Raw genomic sequence first — 24,145 nt, 5'->3', positions numbered from 1 at the left:
CTGGAAGATTGGGCATCCAAATGGCAGATGAAATTTAATGTGGACAATAACCCATGCTGTAGTTACACGATGTTGGGTTCCATATTAGGAGCTACCACCCAGGAAAAAGATCTAGGAATCATAGTGGATAATACTTTAAAATCGTCGGCTCAGTGTGCTGCGGCAGTCAAAAAAGCAAACAGAATGTTATGCATTATTAGGAGGGGAATGATTAATAAAACGGAAAATGTCATAATGCTTCTGTATCGCTCCATGGTGAGACCGCACCTTGAATACTGTGTACAATTCTGGTCGCCGCATCTCAAAAAAGATATAATTGCGATGGAGAAGGTACAGAGAAGGGCAACCAAAATGATAAAGGGGATGGAACAGCTCCCCTATGAGGAAAGGCTGAAGAGGTTAGGGCTGTTCAGCTTGGAGAAGAGACGGCTGAGGGGGGATATGATAGAAGTCTACAAACTCATGAAAGAACTTGAACAAGTTAATGTGAATCAGTTATTTACTCTTTCAGATAATAGAAGGACCAGGGGGTACACCATGAAGTTACAAGTAGTTTAAAACAAATTGAAGAAAATTCTTTTCCACTCAGTGCATAGTTAAGGTCTGGAATTCATTGCCAGAGGATGTGCTTTCAGCAGTTGGTGTAACTGGGTTTAAAAAAGTTTTGGATAAGTTCCTAGAGGAAAAATTCATAAACTGCTATTAATAAATAAGCAATATTAGCTTGAGATTTATTTAATGTTTGATTACTTGTGACTTGGATTGGCCACTGTTGGAAACATGATGCTGGGCTTGATGGACCCTTGGTCTGACCCAGTATGGCATGTTCTTATGTTCTTATGTTGACTATTGCAGTTCTTTCTATGTGGGCCTGCTTTTAAAGAAACTTCAAGCAGGACAGAATGTACCAGATTACATAGAAAGATATAAATGACGGCAGAAAAGCACCAAATGGTTCATCCAGTCTGCCCAGCAAGCTTCTTATGGTAGTATCTGTTGCACGTGCACGTTACCCCCATGTTTCTCATGAGGATAGCAACTGCTGCTCTGTGCAGTTATTCAATGAGCCTTCTTGAAAATTCAGACTCTGCTGCTTGAGGTGCTTTGCTTATGGTCTTGGCCTTAGAAACAGTCCTGTGATTTTTCCCTTATGTCTGCATATCAGTACCCCAGACCGTAAAAGCTAAGGCCCGTGCTAGTGGTCATATGAATCCAATTCCTCTTCCACTCCCTCTCCACTGCCATCAAAGCGGAGAGTGATGTTGCAGTTGTGTCAAAAGCATCAAGGTTTATTGGTTAAGGGTAGTAATTGCTGCTTCATGCAGGTTACACCTATGCTTAACAGTTCCCCTGACCATAAGTGTCGGGACCCTCCTTGGTTGTTGCTGAATCCAGCTCCCTTTTCCCCCTGCTATTGAAGTGGAGAGCAATGTTGCAGTAGTATCAAAAGTGAAGGCTTATTGGTTAACAGTAATAACCAGCAAGTTACCCCCATGCACCCTTTCCTGCATTTTGTCCTCCAGCCTTTAGGGATCCACAGTGTTTATCCCATGCCCTTTGAATTCTTTGATTGCTTTTGTCTTCACCACCTCCCATAGAAGCGCATTCCAGGCATTCACCACCCTCTCTGTGAAAAAATATTTCCTGACGTTGGTTCTGAGTCATCCCCCTTGGAATTTCATTTCATGACCCCTAGTTCTACTGATTTCTTTCCAGTGGAAAAGGTTCAAAGTTCATTCATCTTTAAAACCTTTCACGTACCTGAAGGTCTGTATCATATCTCCCCTGCACCTCTTCTCTTCCAGGGTGTACATATTCAGATCCTTCAGCCTCTCCTCAGAAGGCTTCCAATACTGACCCCTCACCATTTTGGTCGCTCATCTCTAGACCGCCTCCATCCTGTCTTTGTCCCTTTTGAGATATGGATTCCAGAATTGAACACAGTACTCCAAGTGAGGCCTCACCAAGGACCTATCAAGAGCATCATCACCTCCTTTATAATAACATAATAACTTAAGAAATTTATTTATTTTTATTTATTTAATATCTTTTCTATACCGACGAACGTTGGGAACATCTCATCGGTTTACAGGGAACAGAACTTAGCAACAGGCTTTACATTTGTCACATGATTATAATAGGAACAGTAGAAATAACAATAATAACAAAAACAATAACATACGAATATTATGGAAGTTATACAAGTAATAATTAACTAAGTGGGATACATGATAGTGGTTAGTCAGAAGAGGGGCAGGGAGATTCTGCTAGATATGATTGATATCAACATTTGTAGGACCATGCTGGGTCAGACCAAGGGTCCATCAAGCCTAGCATCCTGTTTCCAACAGAGGCCAAACCAGGCCACAAGAACCTGGCAATTACCCAAACACTATCTTACTAATTATTCCTCTCTCTGTGCAGCTCAGGATTCCTTTGGCTTTAGCTATTGCTTTGTCACATTGCTTTGCCATCTTCAGATCTCTAGACACTATTACCCAAAGATTCCTCTCTTGGTTTGTGTTAATTAATTTTTCATCTCCCATCACATACAGCACTTTTAGATTACTGCACCCCAGATGCATGACTCTGCACTTCTTTGCATTGAATCCCAGATGCCAAATCTTGACCACTCTTCCAGCTTTCTTAAATCCCTTTTATTCTCTTTACTTTTCCAGGCATGTCCATTCTATTGCAGATCTTAGTATCAATCACAAATAGACAAATTTTATCTTCTATCCATTTCACAATGTCGCTCACAAAGACATTGAACAGAACCAGTCCCAAAACTGAACCCTGTGACACTCCACAACACAGTTTTCTCTTTAGAGTAGGTTCCATTTACAATTACACTCTGTCTCCTATCAGTTGTCCATCATGAGTATTGAAGGCGGTCTTCCATTCGTTGCCCAGTTTTATCCGGACCAAATTGTATGCTCCTCGAAGATCAAGTTTTGTGAAGATCCTGGCTCCCTGTAATCGATCCAGGAGTTTGGGGATAAGTGGTAGGGGGTACCGGTCCCGGTGGGTAAAGGTGTTGAAGCTCCGGTAGTCTATACATGGCCTCAATGAGCCATCCTTCTTAGCCGCGAAGAAGAATCTGGCTCTGGCCGGAGTTGATGAGGGCCTGATGAACCCCTTCTTGAGATTGTCTTGGACGTACTGAGTTATAGCTTGCATCTCGGGCAAAGACAGAGGGATACACTCGACCTCTGGGAGGAGTAGAGCCGGGGAGTAGATCGATAGCACAATCGAAGGGTCTGTGCTCTGGTAATGTCTTGGTTTTTTCCTTGTAGAAGAAGGACGAAGAAGGTAATTTGTTCTTCATGAAGGACCCCCGTGCGGAGGGTCATTAGGGCGGTAACTGAGGTCAACAAGCCAGGAAGAGGACTTCCATGTATGGAGGAAATCCGCAGCAGTGGGGTTCTCGGGAGTACCGAGAGCTGTAGTTGTCTCACCAATTCTGCCAGGATGAAGTTCCCGCCAGCCCCCGAATCAACGAAAGCCAGCGTAGAGAAACAACCTCTGGAGTAAGATAAGAACACTGGAACCGTGCATTGGGGAGCAGGATTCACACAGCCTAGGGTCAGCTCCCCTGTGACTCCTAGGCTTGAGAGTTTTCCGGATGTTCCTTGCATTGAGCCAATAAGTGGCCTTTGCCACCGCAGTAGAGACAGAGTCCCAGAAAGCGTCTCTCCTCAGGGGTGAGGGGACTGTGGCCTAATTGTATGGGTTCCTTAGATCAAGCTGTATGGGCTTCGGTAGCAGGAGGTGCCAGCGGGCGTGAAAAGGATGGTACCAATGGAACGGGCCTACATCCAGGTTTTACTTATTTTATTTATTTATTTATTTATTTAACGGTTTTATATACCGACATTCATCAAAGATATCACATCGGTTCACAGCGTAACAAGAAACTAGTGCCAGTGACGGCGCTTTACATCGAACAGGTTTAACATAATACAATTAAAAAATATTGGAACATAATAACTAGAGCAAGAGGAAAGGAAGGGGAAATAAAACATTAAACTAAAATTAGAATAACATGATTACAAGATAGTAAAAGCAGAGAAAAAAGGGGGAAGAAGTGACAGAAGAATAAAATTAGATTAGTAAATTATTGTAAGCGAAGATTGCAGGTATATACAAAATGTACAATTATAGGGAATAATATAAAATAACAATAGTTCAGGGAAGGGGAGAGGTGAGATGAGAAGGGGAGGGGGAGAGGTAGGGAATGGAGGGGGGAAGGGTAACACAGGAGGGAGGGAGAAGAGGAATGGTGTAAGCTTAGGTAGAAGCCGGTTCAAGCGGGGGCTCACCCGCTTATAGTGAAAAACCAAGTCAAGGGGGACAGAGAAGGGAGGGTGTAGATGAGAGCACGGGGACTTTAAGTATATGCTTTGGTGAAGAGCCAGGTCTTGAGCTTGCGCTTGAAGGTTTTTGAGCATTCTTCTTGGCGAAGTTCAACTGGCATTGTGTTCCAGAGAATAGGCCCGGCGATAGATAATGCACGGGCTCTCGTGGAGGTTAATTTGTAAAGTTTGGGTGAGGTGGTGGGCATGGTGGCGAGATGAATGTGTCTAGTGGGTTTATTGGCTTGGTGAAATCGGAGGGTGTCATTGAACCAATTCATTTCAGGATTGAACAAGGCCTTATGAACGAGTGAGAGAGCCTTATATTGTATACGGGAGGCTATGGGAAGCCAATGTAGATCTTTTAGGACCGGTGTGATGTGGTCGTGTCTGTGAGTGTTGGTCAAAATCCGGGCTGTTGTATTTTGTAGTATTTGAAGGGGGTGGATGGCATTGTTGGGGAGTCCGAGGAGAAGGGAATTACAATAGTCGATTTTGGCAAAGATAATGGTTTGTAGAACCGTACGGAAGTCAGGGGGATGAAGTAGAGGTTTAAGTTTTTTAAGGGTGTGAAGTTTAAAAAATCCATCTTTTATTATACTACTGATGAATTTCTTCAGTGTGAGGTGGCCATCGAGAATGATACCCAGATCTCGGACTTGTTGAGCAAATGGGATGTGTGAAAGAAGAGAGGGGTTCAGTTGGTTTTGGGGTGAGATAAGCATAATTTCAGTTTTAGTGGTATTGAGGGCTAAGTGGATGGAAGATAGGAGATTGTTTATGGATTGAAGGGTATCTTTCCAGATATCCATGGTTTTTGAAAGAGAGTCGGTAATGGGGATGAGCAACTGTACGTCGTCAGCGTATATATAGTGAGGGAGGTTGAGGCTAGAAAGGAGGTAACAGAGGGGTAAGATGTAGATATTGAAAAGGGTTGAGGAGAGGGATGAACCTTGTGGGACACCTTGCTTGAGGGGTATGGCCTTGGAGATATGATTTCCTAACTGAATTTTGAAATCTCTGTTACTAAGGTAGGAGTTGAACCAATTGAGAGCAACACCTGTGATGCCAATTTCAGTTAATCGCTGTAGGAGAATGGAATGGCTGATGGTATCAAATGCAGAGGAGATATCAAGAAAGGCAAGGATATAAGATTGTCCTTTCTCAAAGCCTTTGAGTATATGATCTGACAGAGAGAGTAAAAGAGTCTCGGTGCTATGAGATTTTCGAAAACCGTACTGAGAAGGTGCAAGGATGTGGTTGTCATCGAGATAGTCGGTAAGTTGTTTGTTAACGGTTTTTTCAAGGAGTTTGGATATGAAAGGGAGATTGGAAATGGGGCGGTAATTGGCTAGATCAGAGGGGTCTAGTTTAGGCTTTTTTAGAATAGGTTTGACGATTGCTTGTTTAAGGGGGACAGGTACCTTTCCTGAGTTAATGGACAGGTTGATGATGTTAGTTAAGGGTTTAGCAATGAGGTTAGGTATTGCGAGGAGATGTTTGGTGGGTATTGTGTCAGTTGGATGGGTGGAGGGTTTGGCTTTTTTAATGAGAATTTCTATTTCTAGTGTAGAAGTGCATGATAGAGAAGATAGAATATTAGTGTTATTTCTAGTCTTAATTTGGTTGCAGATGGGTTCAGATTGTTGGGTGGGAGTGGATGATGCATTGGTGAACCTGGATATCAACTTGTCTATTTTGGTTTGGAAAAATGTGGCAAGTTCTTTACATTTAGATTTGGCTACGTCATCTGGGACGTCAGAAGCTGCTGACTTGGTAAGAGAGTTAACGTACTCATATAGCACTTTAGGATTGTATTGGAATTGGTGTATTTTGTTAGCGAAGAAATCTCGTTTTGTATTGTTAAGTTTTTCTTTATACAGGTGTAGGGAGGATTTGAATTGTGCCAAATGTTTATGAGATGGGTCATGGCGCCAAATCTTTTCGGATTTTCGAAGTTGTTGTTTGAGGTTTTTTAGTTCGTGGGAGTACCAAGGTTTCTTTTTGTTGTTGTTTTGTGAGGAGATGAGTTTGGCTTGTAGGGGGCACGTGGAATTGGCTATATTATTTGTAATGTCATGCCATGAAGCCAGTGCTGTGTCAGCGTTGGAGAGGTCTAAGTGATCAAGATTGTTTGAGACTGCTGAAATAAGGTCATCTCTAGTACAATTTTTTCTGTAGTGGATAGTTTTATTTGTGTTATCGAGGCGTGTGGGTATCTTGATGGAGAGAGAAGCATTGATAAGGTGATGATCTGACCAAGGGATGGGTGTTTGGGAGGGAGGGTCAGTTTGAATGAGGGCATTAGTAAAGAGGAGATCGAGGGTATGGCCTGCCTTGTGAGTAGGGAAATCAATGGATTGTTTGAATCCAAGAGCATTTAGTGAGTCGAGTATAGCGTCACATGATGGGGTCCGGGGGGAGCTATCAACATGTAAGTTGAAATCGCCTAATATGATTGCTGGGGTGTCGATAGAGATGTTCTTAGCGATGTATTCTATAAGGATTGACGGGTTGCTATGTAGAGTTCCTGGGGGGGCATAGACGAGACAGATTTGTAGAGAGGGGGACTTGAACAGTCCTATTTCAATTTTAGGTGGGGGAGGGATGGGGAGGAGAATCATATTGAATTTTTTCTTGATGGCTAAAAGTAAACCACCTCCTTTCTTTTTTGCCCTGGGGATAGAAAAAATGTCGTATGTATCAGATGGGAGCTGATTAAGGAGAACCGTATCAGATTCCTTAAGCCAGGACTCTGTTATGGCACAGATATCCGGATTTTGGTCTATGAGTAGGTCATTGAGTAGAGGGGTTTTTTTTGTTTAGTGACTGGGCATTGAGGAGAACAAGAGAGAGAGCGGTAAGACCAATGATTTGGGTGAGAGGGGGGGAGATCATGGAAGGGAGGATGGTTTTTAGATGTGAGTAATGCCGTGGGTATTGGGGAGAGTTGGGCCTACATTTGTTGTATTTGAGAATGGTGATTTGGTATTGATGCATGCTGAATGGGTGTTAGGATGTAGTGTATGAATGGAATTGGGTGCTGATGAGAGAGATAGGAGGAGGTTCTTATCTTTCAGATTATAGAATGCACTGAATCAGAGGTGAGAAAATGGTGAATGTGTGGAAGGGGGAGAGAGGGAGGATTGGAAATATTTGATGGAACGAATTCCAGTGTATAAGGGAGTGGAAGAGGAGAACTATGAGTCACAGCAATTGATAGAGTGTGGTAATAGAGAGGTGTACAAAACTTTTCAAATACAGTAGAGGTAGTTATCCTAAATCCAGCAGTTATCAAATACAGTGGTTATCAAGAACATTGCAGTTGACAAGTACATGGCTGTTATCAAATACAGTAGACTTTAGCGAGCTCGCTGCTAAAGTCGACTGTCAATCCGGCCTGTCAACTCAATCAGAGATTCAAGGTCATCAGGTAATTCTCGAGCTGCTGGTTCATCTATGATCCTGGAGGACAGGTCCTCCAGGAAGATACTTTGCAGGCTGTCCTCATGCCAGCCCAGCTCAGTGGCCAACATGCGGAATTTGACTGCATAGTCAACCCAGGGGTCGAGAGCCCTGGCGTAAATGGAGGAGTTCCATGGCGGCCGTAGAAAGCCGAGCCAGCTCATCAAAAACCTGCTTGAAGGTTAGGCAAAGCACTGGAGGTCTCTGAGCAAAGAGACGCCTCGCTTCCAGAGGGGGGAAGCCCATGCCAGGGCTCTGCCATCCAGCATGTACGTGGTCTTGACTTGATCGGACGGAAACTGCGTTGGTTGAAGCGAGAACCACATAAAGCAGTGGTTAAGGAAGCCCCGGCACTGCTTGGGATCTCCAGTGTAGCAAGGAGGTGCGGGTAGATACAGAGACAGTGAAGGCACTGGGGCTGGAAGTGAAGGAGAGACCGCAGCCTGTGGACTGGAGTCCAAGAGGTTGGTCAGCTGCTCCATGGTGGCTGCCAATACGTCCAGGAAATGCTGCTGCAATCACTGAGCCAGGCCTGGAGGCCAGAGAGGTCCGCCAGGTCCATGGCCTTGGCAAGCTGTTGGAAACATGGACCCTTGAGCCGGCTCAAGGATAGAAGAGCCACTGGAAAGAGCCTCACAGTGGTACTCGAGGCCGGGAGGTGGAACAGGACCAGGAGACCTGACAGGACCTTCACCTATACCAACCCTCGTTCCCCGCAGGTTGAGCCTTTGGGTGCCAGGGCCAGCAGGACTTAGGCGAAGGTCTCCTGGTGGAGGAAGTCTGAAGAGCAGTCCAAGTCGAGGCAGGCTGAAGACTAGAAGAGGGGTTGAGGCGGGCAGCAGAGGTGCAAGACGAGGAAGCATTACTCCAGCATCGATTATTTTCTCATCTCTCGTCAACTGGTTCCCTCCATAAAGTTAGCGTCTATTTGTCCTATCCTAGTCTCTGATCATCATCTATTCTCACCTATTCAATCTGACCATCGGTGGCACTTCAACCCCACCCTTTTGGCTGATCCTTCTTTTATTGGTGAACTCCAGCCAAAGATTGCAGAATATTTCCAGATCAATTCCACCCCAGATGTCTTACCGGATACTATCTGGAATGCCTTCAAAGCCACTATCAGATGTCAGATAATCAGTCATGCGACAATGCTTAAATCTCAGAAAGCTGTTTTACTCAATTTACAAGATGAAGTTGATACGCTAGAGCAAGCTCACATTATATCGCCGACATGTGACACTCTTACATCTCTCCTGAAAGCAAGATACCGGTATAACCAACTGACACTATTATAGGGGTTTGAATCGCGGACTTTTTCGCATCAAGAAAAACTCTTAGTTGCTCAACTGAAAAAAATATATATAATTCTGGTCCCTTTTTCAAAACACATTTGCAAGGGAACTTTAACAAATAGGAATAACCTAAATCAATAGCGGCTAGTCATAGAACTAAAAAACTTCTACATTTTGCTTGCGTTGTAGGGGCCAGATCCGGAAAAATTTTTACTGTCGCACTCATGAATTGCATAGGAAATAATTGAAAATACTTTTTCATAATAGTTTGAATATCCAACCTAGTACTAAAAGACACTAGTAAAGTAGCTCTGTCCATTATTTCAATAGATGAACTTTCTAGGATTTCGGTCAGATTTTCTTGCAGGTTCAGTCTAACAGATGGTGGCCCAGATTTAGGTTAAAAATAACATTTATTGATAGAAGGCATATTTTCCTGGGTGAAACCTAATATTTCTTGAAAGAATGTCTTTAATGTTGTAAACGGTATTTCTCCCAATACCTTGGGGAAATTTAAAATCCTTAGGTTTAAATGTCTATTACAATTCTCCAGGGTCTCCAGCCTTCTCTCTGGTGCTTCCCTGTCTTTGACTGTTGCAGCCTTAAAGTTCATGTTTTCCTTGTCTTTTCCTTCCAGAGCAGAAACCTTTACTTGAGATTGAATTTCTGTTGTAACTTGATCGTCCAGTTTCATATTTAACATGTTAACTGCAGTCATAAGTCCAGCCATTAAATCCCATATAGTGTTGAGCGTGACTACTTCAGGGCGTATCGGGGTTGCTAGGGGTGTGAATTCAGGGGGTTTTCCTCGCAGCAGCTGCAGGTTTTCTGCTGGTGGTCTCCCCCCACACAACCCCTGTCTCCGACCGAGTACCTGAAGTTCCAGCGTTGTTATTCACTTCACTCGGTGCCGCTCCTCCTTGCTCCGAAGCTTCAGTCACGGATCCCTTCTCTGCAGGTGACCCAAATGTGGTGCTCTCGAACTGCGGTCCGGGGTAGGACAGCAACCCAGCTCTGAAGGTTGGTGCTTGCCTCAGATCTGGGCTCAATGAAGTCTCCTCCGGTATCAGCGGTCCTCTCTCCCCTGCTGATACAATGGGCTCCTCAGCTCGCGGGGTTTCTGCTGGTGAGCTCAGAAAATGTGTTATCTCCTGCTGCATTATCGGTGAAGGCAGCGGTACAGTTGGGTACAAACGTACCTTTCGCTTTGCGGGCATCTGCTCAGAAGGTAACGGAATTCAAAACGGCAGAGAGTCACTCGCTCTGAGCTCTGCGTGCGGCCATCTTCTGATTTAACCTCTCCTGAGGTACCATTTGTAATCTCACTCTATCATACATACGGTGCTCAAGGCCACCTTGCTTCTCGTTTGTATAAACGTATTAAATTGTCAATGTCTACCAGGTTCGTCTCAGGTCTGCAATCTCTCTGGGCTATGGACCTCGATACCACCTCGATATTTCCAACTGACGGAGTCTCTTTACCTCGGACTCCGTCAGTTGGAAATATCTTTGGCAGGTGTCAATTCGCATATCACTTTCTTCTAGTTTGACTCAGACATTCTTTTTTATTATGCATAGGGCGCTGTGGACTCCCTGGAAACTACACCGCGCTGGGTTGGTCGCATCACATGCCTGTTGGTCATGCCACACAGATAAGGGCACATTATCTCACATGTTATACTACTGCTCTTATGTGCACCATTTTTGGACCCAAATTTGGATCACTATCTCTACAATTCTAGGTATCTCCCAACCCATAACCTATTCCTTGGTCATTTTAAGAAGTGCTGAGCCTGCAGTACATCTCCCGACGGCTCCCGATAAACTACTAGACTTTCTTTTATTAGTGGCATTACATATTATACTAGCCGATTGGAAACACAGTGATATGCTCTCTGAACACATGTGGTGGAATTCTGTATGCCTATTTAGTAAATATGGAAAAGCCATGGCGATAAAGTTTCACAGGCTATCGTCTTGGAGTCAGGTGTGGAAGCCGCTTGACGATTATGTAGCATTGCTTTCTTCATGATCTGGGTGGCACATACTTGTCAGCTCCCTCACTATGCATTGCTTATTTTCCCATTCTCGTCCCATGCTACGGCTGCTGCTCCTTCTTTTTCCTTCTTATCTCTTCTTCCCTCCCTACGTCTCATTGGACTATCTTCCCTATCCTCCCCCTTTCTTTATATTTAATCTCTTTTTATTAATTTTTAAACAATTTACATCAAGAACATTTTTTATATTAAATAAGTATACATTCCATATACAAATACAAAACAGTAACATAGTCTTATTACTTTTATCTAATTTGGATATGTATACTTTTAAGTCCACAATGTGAATTCCAAGTCTTTTTCAATAATAATTCTAACTTCGGAAATACCGAAAGACACAATACAAAATAGATTATTTAAAGATAGCACTTTAATGGGTTTATGTCTATACCATAAGGGAATGTAATCTCAGATTTATCTAAGGCAGTGATTTTCAACCAGTGTGCCGCGGTACACTAGTGTGCCGCAACACATGGTCGGGTGTGCCGCGGGGAAAGTTCCCCAAACTATAGTGCCCCCTGTGCAGGGCCGGCGGAAGCACTAGGCGAACTAGGCGGTCGCCTAGGCTAGGGCGCCAGCTTCCCGGGGGCGGCACTGCCCCAGTAAAATTAAGAGAGCCGCGCTTTCAAGCATGTGAGTCCTTTGCTGTCAGCCCGGGCGGAACGCAGCAGGACAGCTGGAGTCAGCGGCACCGGGCGTGCTCTCTTCTTCCCGCCCCCCCCCACCGCGGTCCGGAAGAGGAAGTGGAGAGCATCGGGTGCCTGCGCGGGAAGAAGAGACCACGCTAGTGTGGTCTCTTCTTCCGCGCAGGCACCCGATGCTCTCCACTTCCTCTTCCGGGGGGGGAGGAGAAGAGAGCACGCCGGGCACGACTGGAGTCAGCCGGGTGCCTGCGCGGGAGTCATCGGGTGCCTGCGCGGGAGTCTTCCTCTTCCGGGCCGCGGGAAGAAGAGAGCACGCCGGTGCCTGCGCGGGAAGAAGAGGCCACGCTAGTGTCCGACGGGAAGAAGACTGCAGCGCGGCTCGGAGGAAAATGGAGTTTCAACCGCGGCCGATGGGACTCCGCCTCCGCGAGGGCTGAAAATGAAGAGGTTAGCGTTGGGAGGAGGCTGCTGCTGCTGCTAGTTCCCGGGGTGGGGGAGAGAGATAGTGAATGAACGAGCAAGCATGTGTGTTTGAGATCCTGTGTGTGTGAGTGAGAGATTGCATGTATGTGAATGATTGAGAGCCTGTGTATGTGAAAGAGAGTATGTCTGTGATTGAGAGCCTGCCTGTGAGAGAGAGAGCATGAATGTAAGTTTACCATTGGGAACCTGTATGTGTAAGTTTGTGTGAAAGAGTATGTGTGTATGATTGAGATCCTTTGTGTGTGAGAGAAATCATGTGTATGTATGATTAAGAGCCTGTGTGTATAAGTAAGAGAGAGATCATGTGTGTCTGTGTCTGATTGACAGCTGGTTTAGGTGATGGAGCATGTGAGTATGTGATTGAGAGCCTGTGTGTAAATGAGAGAAAGAGAGGACATGTTTGTAAGCATGTGAATGAGAGTCTGTGTGTGAGAGAAAAAGACAGCATGTATTTATGTGATTGAAAGCCTGTGTGTGTGTGTGTGTGTGTGTAAGCGTGAAAAGATAGACAGCATGTGTGTAAATGTGTAATTAAGAGCCTATATGAGAGAGAAAAAACATGTGTATATGTGAGTACTGAGAGCATGTGTGTATAGGTGTGTCATTGAGAGCCAGTGTGAGAGAGAGCGCTGGTATGTGACTGAGAGAGGAGAAAGTTCCAAGCAAACCACCCCACCTCCTGCTAATTCAGAACAATCTCAGGACACCTGGATATCAAATGTTCCCAGGTATGCAGAGCAAAAAAATTTTTGTATCCTTATTATTTTTCATTACTGGGTCTTTGTGTCTGCTATTTTGAAATATTTTGTTGGTATCTGGAAATGTTTTATATGAGTTTTTAATTATTGGATATTCCACTCATCAGCTGTTTCGAAATATGTTCTTTTTGTTAGTACAGTTTTACTGCTGATGATTTTATATTTCTTGATTTGTTTTATAAGGATGGGTGATGTTTCTTTTTTCCTTTGTTACACTGCATACAGAGACTCTGGCTTGTTGCAGTTTCCAATTCAGTTTTTTCTGCATGCTTCTTGTTATGCGTTTTGGTCTCTTTATTCTATGTTAGGTGAGGGACAGCACGTGATTCAGGTGAGGTTTTCTGCTGGCGTGTAGTTTCTGTGTAGGACTCTCTAGCAGCCTGACTTGGTCCGTTTTCCTAATAGGAGATGTATTGGTGTCTTAAGGCCTGGTGTAATATTTTCAGAGACTTATTGTACTTTAAAAGTGTGATCTTACATAAAATGCACACATTTACTTGTATTTAGTTTTAAACATATTGTATGGCTCTCATGGAATTACATTTTAAAATATGTGGCGTTTATGGCTCTCTCAGCCAAAAAGGTTCCTGACCCCTGGTATAGAGCTTAGCCACTACTGCTGCTTCTGGTGTGTACTACAGCCTGCATGGAAGAAGAGTAAGAGAGCTGCTGGAGGGGGTAAGTAAAGATGGCTTTTTAAGTTCATTTTTCTTGATTGACTGCCATTTTAATTATTTAATATTATGTGATGTGTCTGCTTTTTTTGTTTGAGCAACAAGTATAGCTTTGGTTTATGTTTATTTTATATATTTTTATTTATTTATTTATAAAAGAGTTTCTATACCGTCGATAAGACAAATCATCTCAATGGTTTACATGGCATAAAAATGTCAAATAAGTGTTCTGTTATAAATACAGACTTCGTTATTTTCATTAATGCACAATGTAAGTTAATTGTGTGTGGAGGCGGGGGGGGGGGGGGCGGCATAGCTGACGTTTTGCCTAGGGCGCCTAATACCCTTGCACCGGCCCTGCCCCTGTGTTTTGTTCCCCTACGATGCGCAGTCACGCTTCCTACAGTGTAGGAGCCGTGTACAATAACACATGCGCGAGCTTTGAACGCTCGCGCGACTTAATGACATCACCGAGCTGGTACTTGTACTCTGGCCTCATGACCATAGTATTTCTCATTGTACCCCTTTATATTGCAGTATATACTTGGCAGAGGTCCTTTAAGTGTGGCAGATAATGTAATACTCTTCTATTTTAGTGTGTGGCTGCGCACACTATCTCAGCAGTGATGGAGAAGTATTTGAGAATGGAAAAGGCAAATGCCGAACAGGACCCTGGACACAATTCTGACCTAGATGAAGGCCCTAGTATGAGAGGTCGACAAAAGAAAAAAGACAAGACGGTGAGCTCAAGGCAATACAGTGAAAGCTATCTTTCATTTGGATTTACTTTCACTGGGGATGCGACAGCACCAACACCACTGTGCTTGGTGTGTGGTGAGAAGCTATCCAATAGCGCCATGGTGCCAAGCAAGCTTAAACGCCATCTCCAAACGAAACACTCTTCCGTTCAAAACAAGCCGATGGAGTATTTTGTACGCTTACGTACAAACAATGAGAAAGAAGCAACTTTTTTGAGAAAAAGCACACAGGTAAATGAGAGAGCCCTCAAAGCTAGCTACCTTGTTGCTGAACTCATAGCTAAATCAAAAAAGTCTCACACTGTGGCAGAAACATTAATACTACCAGCTTGTAAAGCTATTGTAAATGAGATGCTTGGCCCTGACGCAGCCAAAGAGATAGCTAAAGTGCCTCTCTCTGATAACACAATTTCCAGACGGATTGATGACATGTCTGCTGACATTGAAACAGTTGTTTTGGAAAAGGTGCGCATCAGTAAGAAATTTGCCTTGCAACTTGATGAGTCGACGGATATCAGTGGACATTGTCAGCTGTTGGCCAATGTGCGTTTTGTGGATGGAGAAGCCATTAGAGAAAACTTCCTATTTTGCAAGGCACTGCCAGAAAAATCAACAGGAGAGGTAATATTCCAGGTCACATCGGAATATCTTGATAAAAGTGGGCTTACATGGGAAAACTGCACAGGTGTCTGCACTGATGGAGCCGCAGCCATGGTCGGGCGCATCAAAGGCTTTGTAAGTAGGGTTAAAGAAAGAAACCCAGATGTTCTTGTTACCCACTGTTTCTTGCACTGTGAGGCCCTCGTTGCAAAGACCTTACCAGCAGATCTAGTTCCTGTGTTGGATGATGTTGTGCGCATAGTGAACTTTGTGAAGATGCGACCTTTGCGATGTCGCTTATTTGCGTCTTTGTGTACAGAAATGGAAGCGGAACATAAAATCTTATTGCTCCACACGGAGGTCCGGTGGCTGTCACGCGGCAAAGTGCTGGCCCGTGTGTATGAGTTGCGAGAGGAACTTAAAATATTTCTGACAAACGAGAGGTCCGATTTTTCAAAGCTGCTTGCAAGTGATGAGTGGTGTACAAAGCTGGCATACCTGGCTGATATATTTCAATATCTGAATGAACTGAACACACGGATGCAAGGCCGAAATGAAAACCTGCTTACAAGCACTGATAAAATGAACGGATTCCGTTTAAAGGTGCAGCTCTGGCAACAACATGTTCAGGGTGGCAACCTTCAGATGTTCCCGCTCACCGAGAAACTGCATGATGGCAACACTGCTGCAATGTGCGAGGTGATTGGCAGACATTTGAAAACTCTTGAGGAGAAATTGTCGTTTTATTTCTCTTCAGCCTTCACAGAATGCCTTGACTGGGTTAGGGACCCATACAGTTCATTATCCGTTGCTGGAAAGGACATGACTTTAAAGGAGCAAGAGGAACTCATTTAACTGAAGCAAGATCGCGGTTTAAAGCTAAACTTTGCTGATCTTCCTTTAGACAGTTTTTGGTTATCTGTTGCCAAGGAGTTCCCCATTCTGGCCAACAAAGCTATTTTGACATTGCTCCCATTTTCAACCACATATCTATGTGAGCTGGGCTTCTCAAGCTTGACTGCCATAAAAACTAAAAACAGGGAGAGACTGAGAACTGTTGAGGAAGAGCTTCGTGTGTGTCTTTCCACCATTCCTGCCAGGATATCCCTTTTGTGTTCATCGAAACAGGCCCAGGTTTCACACTGAATGAGTATAGATACATTTAGAATCTATATTTTTAAACATATGTATAATATGTACTGTTTTAGTGTCATTTTGTGCCATTTTGGTTGGTGGTGTGCCCCGGGATTTTTTAAGTGTAAAAAGTGTGCCGCGGCTCAAAAAAGGTTGAAAATCAATGATCTAAGGTATCCAGAAGGTAAATTACCATCATTTCTTCAATTTATCAGACAAAAACTGTTTTAATTGGGAGGGACAATAGAAAAGGAAAGAGTTCTCTTTATGTTTAATATAACATTTACAGGGGAAAAGGAGTCTAAAACTGGCTCCAATCTGTAAGACCATAGAAACTGTTTCCTCTTCTTTTGTGTTGTTTTAGAAATGTCCGGATATATCTTGAGTATCATTTTCAGAAAAGGCACCAAACTATGTTTAAAAAATAGCTTTAACAACCATTCCTTATCTGATTCTAGGGCCAACTTAATAACTAAAGTTGCCAGTTGGGCTAAAACTAGGGATGTGAATCATTTTTTGACGATTTTAAAAAATCGTCAGATATTTTTTAAATCGTCAAAAATCGTTAAGAGTCGCGATACAATAGAAATTCCCCCCATTTATCGTGAAAAATCGTAAATCGGGGGAGAGGTGGAGGGCGGGAAAACCGGCACACCAAAACAACCCCTAAACCCACCCCGACCCTTTAAAACAAATCCCCCACCCTCCCGAACCCCCCAAAATGTTTTAAATTACCTGGTGGTCCAGTGGGGGGGGGGGGGTCCCGGCACGATCTCCTGCTCTCGGGCCATCGGCGCCATTTTGGCTGCCACTAATATAAATGCAGCCGATGGCCCGATTTAAAAAAAAACAAAAAAAAAACCCCACCCGACCCTTTATAAATGACCCCCTTAGCCTCCCCCACCCTCCCGATCCCCCAAAAACATTTAAAAATTACCTGGTGGTCCAGTGGTGGTCCCGGGAGCGATCTCCCATTCTCGGGCCGTCGGCTGCCACTCATAAAGATGGCGCCGATGGCCCTTTGCCCTTACCATGTGACAGGGTATCCGTGCCATTGGCCGTCCCCTGTCACATGGTAGGAGCGCTGGCCATCCAGTGCTCCTACCATGTGACAGGGGCCGGCCAATGGCACGGATACCCTGTCACATGGTAAGGGCAAAGGGCCATCGGCGCCATCTTTATGAGTGGCAGCCGATGGCCCAAGAGCGGGAGATTGCTCCCCGCGCGCCCGCTGGCCCACCAGGTAATTTTAAAAGGTTTTGGGGGGGTTCGGGAGGGTGGGGGAGGCTAAGGGGGTCATTTTAAAGGGTCGGGTGGGGTTTTTTTTTATCGGGCCATCGGCGCCATTTTTGAGTGGCAGCCAAAATTGCGCCGATGGCCCGAGAGCGGGAGATCGGTTCCTGCGCCCCCACTGGACCACCAGCTACTCGTAAAATGTTTTGGGGGGTTCGGGAGGGTGGGGGAAGGTAAGGGGTCAATTTTAAAGGGTCGGGCCTCACTAAAAAAAAAAATTAACGATGTGAATCGGAACCGATTCCGATTCACATCGCCACCGATCAGATTTTTTTCTCCCTCCAGCCGAACCCAATCGTTAAGACGATCAGGCACACAATTCATATCCCTAGCTAAAACCTCATCCGATGTTTCAAGTATCTCAGTAATATTTAAACCTTCTTCTGCTACTATTTCCCTTGTAGGGGCATCAATAGTCTCTTTACCATTACTTTGTTTTACCCCTTCTATCTTCTTTTTAACAGATACATAAAATGCCCGTGTCAGTGGTGGAATAAGGTCTTCCTTAACCTTCAACACTTCCGTCACATATCTGTTAAACATCTCTCTGGGTAAAATATGTGGTGGTCTAGGAAAATTAACTAGATGGAGATTTCTCCCTTTCAGGGTACTCTCCATATTTTCTAATTTATTTAATAATACCACATTATCTTTAACCAAGAGATCATGTTTATCCTTATTAGCATTCAATGATAGTCTCAATTCAGAGCTTTGTTGGTTCAAGTCTTTAGTTATATTTTCCCAAGTTTTTATCCTCATTTCATGATCTTCTAGTTTAGTAGTTAAAGGTGCCAATTGTTTTATAATCAGGTTTCCAAAACCCTCAAATGCTTCCCATAATGTTTCGTTAGAGAAAATTTTGTACCTAATTTGGAGGGTGTTGAGGTAATACCAGATGTTATTAATCTGAATATTCCTTCATCTGAGCTACCATTACTCAGTTCATACCAATCAGTTCTCAATCCCAAGCTCTCTCCACCCGGGGACGGGATCCCTGTCAGACTCCCAACATCTGCAACTTCGGCAGGTGTCGCCTCCTGTTTCCCCACCAGATTTTCTTAGCTTAGGGTTAACTGGTGCTTCTCTTAACATGGGGGATAATGTTGTTTCCAAGTCAGGTAGGGAACACAACCCCTCTTCTATAGTTCCCTGCCTTTGCGACTCCACATCCGATGTGTAAACCCCACGGATCACGTGGCTATCCATTGGGCCAGCCCTTGACAGGTCGGGAGTTGCCCCAGGGTTAGCTTTGTCCCTAGCCCGTCTTTTCCTAGCTGAATGGGGCATTTAATTCTAAAGACCAGGAGAAGTAACTTTATATAAGAAATATAAATAATGCACCACGTTTCCCGTGCTATCTATGACCCAATTCGTACTTGGATCCAATGAAGGCTCCCAGGAGTTAAAGAGAGATAATTCAAAATTACGAAGGACCAAAAACAAAAGAGCTAAAAAGCAAAAAGTAAAGAGAACTTAACTTAATGATACAAAAATAAAACAAAGCCGCGTGCCGGTATCGACTGCGCGCCGCAGTAGGGCAGATTTTATAGTCCCTCAGCATCGCTTACCGCTGACATCACAGTGGGTGTTCCCGACTGAGACCATCATCTGGGCCGGTCCAAGCCTGTCTCACCCCCAGTAAGGCCTTCTGTCCCACTCACACTGCTGCAAACGTTCTCTTTCTCTCGTGGAGCCTCAAAGATTAAATGCAGTAGGGCAGATTTTATAGTCCCTCAGCATCGCTTACCGCTGACGTCACAGTGGGTGTTCCCGACTGAGACCATTGTCGGGGCCGGTCCAAGCCTGTCTCACCCCCAGTAAGGCCTTCTGTCCCACTCACACTGCTGCAAAAGTTCTCTTTCTCTCGTGGAGCCTCAAAGATTAAACGCAGTAGGGCAGATTTTATAGTCCCTCAGCATCGCTTACCGCTGACATCACAGTGGGTGTTCCCGACTGAGACCATCATCTGGGCCGGTCCAAGCCTGTCTCACCCCCAGTATGGCCTTCTGTCCCACTCACACTGCTGCAAAAGTTCTCTTTCTCTCCTGGAGCCTCCCTATCCTCCCCCTTTCTACTCCTCTTTCCCTTCCTCCTTCTGTCCTCTCTTTGGAAAACAAGGGGTATGAGACAGGTTTCTTTTTTCTGTTGTACACGTGTGGTATATCTTCGCTTGTTTCACATGTTTACTTATATTTGTAATTATGTTAACCTCTTAATAAAGAGATTTAAACAAACAAAAAAAAAGCTGATGGAGATATTCTGATGGTCATAGAATCAACAGCTCATATCTCTTTCTTTCTCTACACCTTGCTTTCCCCACTTAGTCCTCCCAGCAAACATATAAACATAGAAATGACGGCAGAATTCAGGTTTTTCCTGACACTGTGCCCAAGAAGTATCATAGAGTCTGCGCCCAAGTGTTTGTAGCTACCCGCATTCTCATAGCAGCCAAATGGAAAACGGGGGACATCCCCTCCCTTAAGGAGATTCAGGGGAAGCTTCATTTATATTATCGGTTGGCTTACTTGACAGCCTCCAGACACCACCGGCTTACCTCCTTTACCACTTCCTGGAAACCTATTGCGATTGCATTGGGCTTGACATAATTCCTTTAAGTCTCTGGATTCGTGATTGGGAGGTACTCCTACCAATCTAGACTTGGTTAGCTTCCTATAGTTTATAAGTGTTTTGCTCTACGCCATTACTCACTGAATGATGCTCTGTACCACTTATGATATTCACTTCATCACTTGTCTTATGTTTATAGTCTGCATACCAGTATACTCAATGGCCTGTGTTTGGTGAACTGACGGACTTTAAGTTGAATTTTGCTACTCTGTCAGGGGGGAAGGGGGGGGATGGGGGGATAACGCTCAGGGGATTCTGTAGGGGTCGGTGTACTCCTAACCTGCTGAGTTGTTCTAATGTTTGCTTCTTATGTGGCTATGTATTATTTGTTATAAATCGAATAAAAATTGTCAAATTCAAAAAAAGAAATGACGGCAGAAGAAGACCAAACGGCCCATCCAGTCTGCCCAGCAAGCTTCACACATTTTTTCTCTCATACTTATCTGTTTCTCTTAGCTCTTTGGTTCTATTTCCCTTCCACCCCCACCATTGATGTAGAGAGCAGTGATGGAGCTGCATCCAAGTGAAATATCAAGCTTGATTAGTTAGGGGTAGTAACCGCCGCAATAAGCAAGCTACACCCATGCTTATTTGTTTTACCCAGACTATTGTTTTTCTTCTCCCCTGCCAATAAGCAAGAAAAACTGTTACTCCAGGGGAGTAACAGTTTTTCTTGCTTATTGGCAGTTTTTCCTGCCAATAAGCAGGAAAAACTGTTACTCCAGGGGAGGTGTGCACTGCAGCCCCAGCCAATCCTCTGGCTTGGTTCCTCCAGAGGCCTACTCCTGACACTCCTTCCAAAGACCAAACAATTCCAGAAAATCCCAGCCACCAAATCCCTAGGGAAAGGGCTATCTACATGTCTCCTCCTACTAGCCAGCCCCTTCTTGTGCCCTAGGATGAACTCGTTGAACCAGAACATTCCATATTGTAAAACATAGAAATGTACTTTTAACCTCAAATTTTAAAACACAGGCCTAGTAACAGCTTAGCCCATAAACTCATATAGCTAGTGTGCCATCTAATGATCCGTAAATTAATAAATATATAAAATATCTGCTCTGAAGAATTGAGTATGTATTCCAGGTGGCAGCTGACACATCTCTGTTATATTTCAGAACCTCACCAGCTTCACAAGGAAACGCTAAGGGACAGAAACCAGAGACTGGTGATGAACACAATAAGTGGCCGAGAGAAGGTGAGGAGCCTCCTGCTGGAGGATCACTACACTGACCTGGTTGTGATCTCCTCCCTACGAGAGATGAGGGTGGTGGAACATGAGCTGCTGGTTCGTGGACGGGACCATGAGAGGTGGCGGCAGCAGGTGATCAGGAAGGAGCTAGAGACCCTCCAGCACCATCAGATCTTCAGAAGCTGCTTTGGGATTGAGAGCAAGTCAACCTCGGTGGCCATCAGTGGAGTAGCAGGCATTGGAAAGACCACCTTACTGCAGAAGATTGTCTATGATTGGGCCATGGGCAAGATTTATCCCCAGTTCCATTTCATCTTTCATTTCAAATTCAGGGATTTAAACTCTTATGGCAGTACAAACATCAGGACCCTGATTCTGGACTCTTACCCGTACCTTTGTGGGGTCCTGAACAAGATCCTGCAGGACCCCTCCAATCTGCTATTTATATTTGATGGCTTGGATGAGTTCAAAGCTTCCATCAGCTTCACGGACTCTCTTGAGTGTAATCCAGGTGTTAGCGTGTGTCCTGACCCCGTGACCCTCTGCCCCATTCCTGACATTGTGCGTTGCCTCGTCCAAGGGAAGGTGCTGAAGGGGAGCTCGGTGCTGATCACCACTCGCCCCACGGTGCTAAAATCCCTGAAGAAATCTGTCATCCACCTGCATGCAGAGATATTGGGCTTCAACGCCGAGCAGAGGAAAAGATACTTTCTGAATTTTTATGATACAGAAGCGATTGGAGAAGAGGCCTTCCAGTACGTGGAGCAGAATGACATTCTGTACACGATGTGCTATAATCCCTCCTACTGCTGGATCATCTGCTGCTCCCTACAGACCACCTTCAGGGACAGCCCTGGGGAGCAGCAGCGTCCCAGAACCATCACTGAACTCTTCTCCAACTACATCTACAACATCTTGCAGAACCATGCCCGGGAGGATGGCCACTCACAGGAGGTCCTGCTCCGGTTAGGAGACATGGCCTATCAGGGCGTATCTGAGAGAGTCATCGTCTTCAGTGAGAGCCACCTGCAGGAGCACTCATTGCAGCCCTCTCAGTTCCTCTCCGGCTTCCTCATGGAGATCCTGCAGACGGAGCACTCCCTGCAAAGGGAGGCCTACTCCTTCTTCCACCTCACTGTCCAAGAGTTCATTGCTGCTCTGACCCGCTTCATCTGCACTCCTCCTGAGCAGGTCACACAGCTCCTGGACAGGGCGGGCAGCATCAAAGATGGAAAATTTGAAATCTTCCTCCGCTTCTTTGCCGGCCTGTCCTGCCCATGGTATCAAAAGCTTGAGCCATTTTTTGGGGAGCTGCCTCATGCTACCACCTGCATGGTCATTGACTGGGTGGGGAAGAGGCTGCTGAGGAAGACGAGGAACAAGAGGAAGCTGCTGAATGCCTTTCACTGTCTGTACGAGTGTCAGAACAAAGGCCTGACCCAGACCATCGTCAGCAAGATCAGGAACATTAACCTTAGCAAGATGAGTCTAAGTCCTGTGGACTGCTACCTGCTAGCCTGGGCCCTTGAACCCTGTGAGCTGATTGGGATCCTTAACTTGCAGTACTGCCAGATGACTGCTGAGGGGCTGAGGAGGCTGGTTCCTGTGCTCCACAAGTGTACTGAGCTGTGGTAAGATCTCATACATATGTATTAGTGGTGGATGTTCTGCTGACCAAAGACTCCTCTGTACACACGTATCACCAAAAACGTTACTCCCACACATTATAAACACGCATGGATTACCACACATTCTACACTATCTTTTGATATCATGCTACCTATCTTTTCCCTCTCTTCTCCTGTCTCCCCTTCCCCTCTCCTCTTTCTGGCCTGCTCCCATCCCATGCTCCCTGTTCATTGTAATTTCCTCCTTTATTTGAGTTACCTGTAAACCGGTGTGATGTGCCATACGAACGTCGGTATATTAAAAGTTGTTAAATAAATAAATAAATAAATACACACTGTATCTATGCATGGATCAGCACTCTGCACTCACTAACTATATATCCATGCACGGAAAAGCACACATTCTACACTACACACTGTATCTATGCATGGATCAGCACTCTGCACTCACTAACTATATATCCATGCACGGAAAAGCACACATTCTACACAACACACTGTATCTACGCATGGATCAGCACTCTGCACTCACTAACTATATATCCATGCACGGAAAAGCACACATTCTACACTTACACACTGTATCTACGCATGGATCAGCACTCTGCACTCACTAACTATATATCCATGCACGTAAAAACACACATTCTACACTTGCACACTGTATCTACGCATGGATCAGCACTCTGCACTCACTAACTATATATCCATGCACGGAAAAGCACACATTCTACACTTGCACACTGTATCTACGCATGGATCAGCACTCTGCACTCACTAACTATATATCCATGCACGGAAAAGCACACATTCTACACTTGCACACTGTATCTACGCATGGATCAGCACTCTGCACTCACTAACTATATATCCATGCACGGAAAAGCACACATTCTACACTTGCACACTGTATCTACGCATGGATCAGCACTCTGCACTCACTAACTATATATCCATGCACGGAAAAGCACACATTCTACACTAGACACTGTATCTACGCATGGATCAGCATTCTGCACTCACTAACTATATATCCATGCACGGAAAAGCACACATTCTACACTACACACTGTATCTATGCATGGATCAGCACTCTGCACTCACTAACTATATATCCATGCACGGAAAAGCACACATTCTACACTTACACACTGTATCTATGCATGGATCAGCACTCTGCA

General features: G+C 44.7%; 1 protein-coding gene across 9 annotated transcripts in view; it reads left to right on the top strand.

Annotated features, from left to right (window-relative positions):
- The window catches only part of LOC115079733 (NACHT, LRR and PYD domains-containing protein 3-like), a 123,132-nt gene that overhangs the window by 51,648 nt on the left and 47,339 nt on the right, over positions 1-24,145 (top strand). For 8 of the 9 annotated variants that reach the window (XM_029583543.1, XM_029583533.1, XM_029583595.1 and 5 more), the window contains one exon: positions 21,263-22,967. In XM_029583543.1, coding sequence (XP_029439403.1) covers positions 21,263-22,967 — 1,705 coding nt within the window. Of the gene's footprint in view, positions 1-14,454; positions 14,472-21,262; positions 22,968-24,145 lie in introns of those variants that run through there. The other variant, XM_029583604.1, reaches the window with a different exon arrangement.

Source organism: Rhinatrema bivittatum, chromosome 1 (assembly GCF_901001135.1).
Source record: "Rhinatrema bivittatum chromosome 1, aRhiBiv1.1, whole genome shotgun sequence".
Classification (NCBI taxonomy): Eukaryota; Metazoa; Chordata; class Amphibia; order Gymnophiona; family Rhinatrematidae; genus Rhinatrema; species Rhinatrema bivittatum.
Note: the sequence above shows the minus strand (reverse complement) of the source record. Positions and strands in the feature narration are given on the sequence as shown.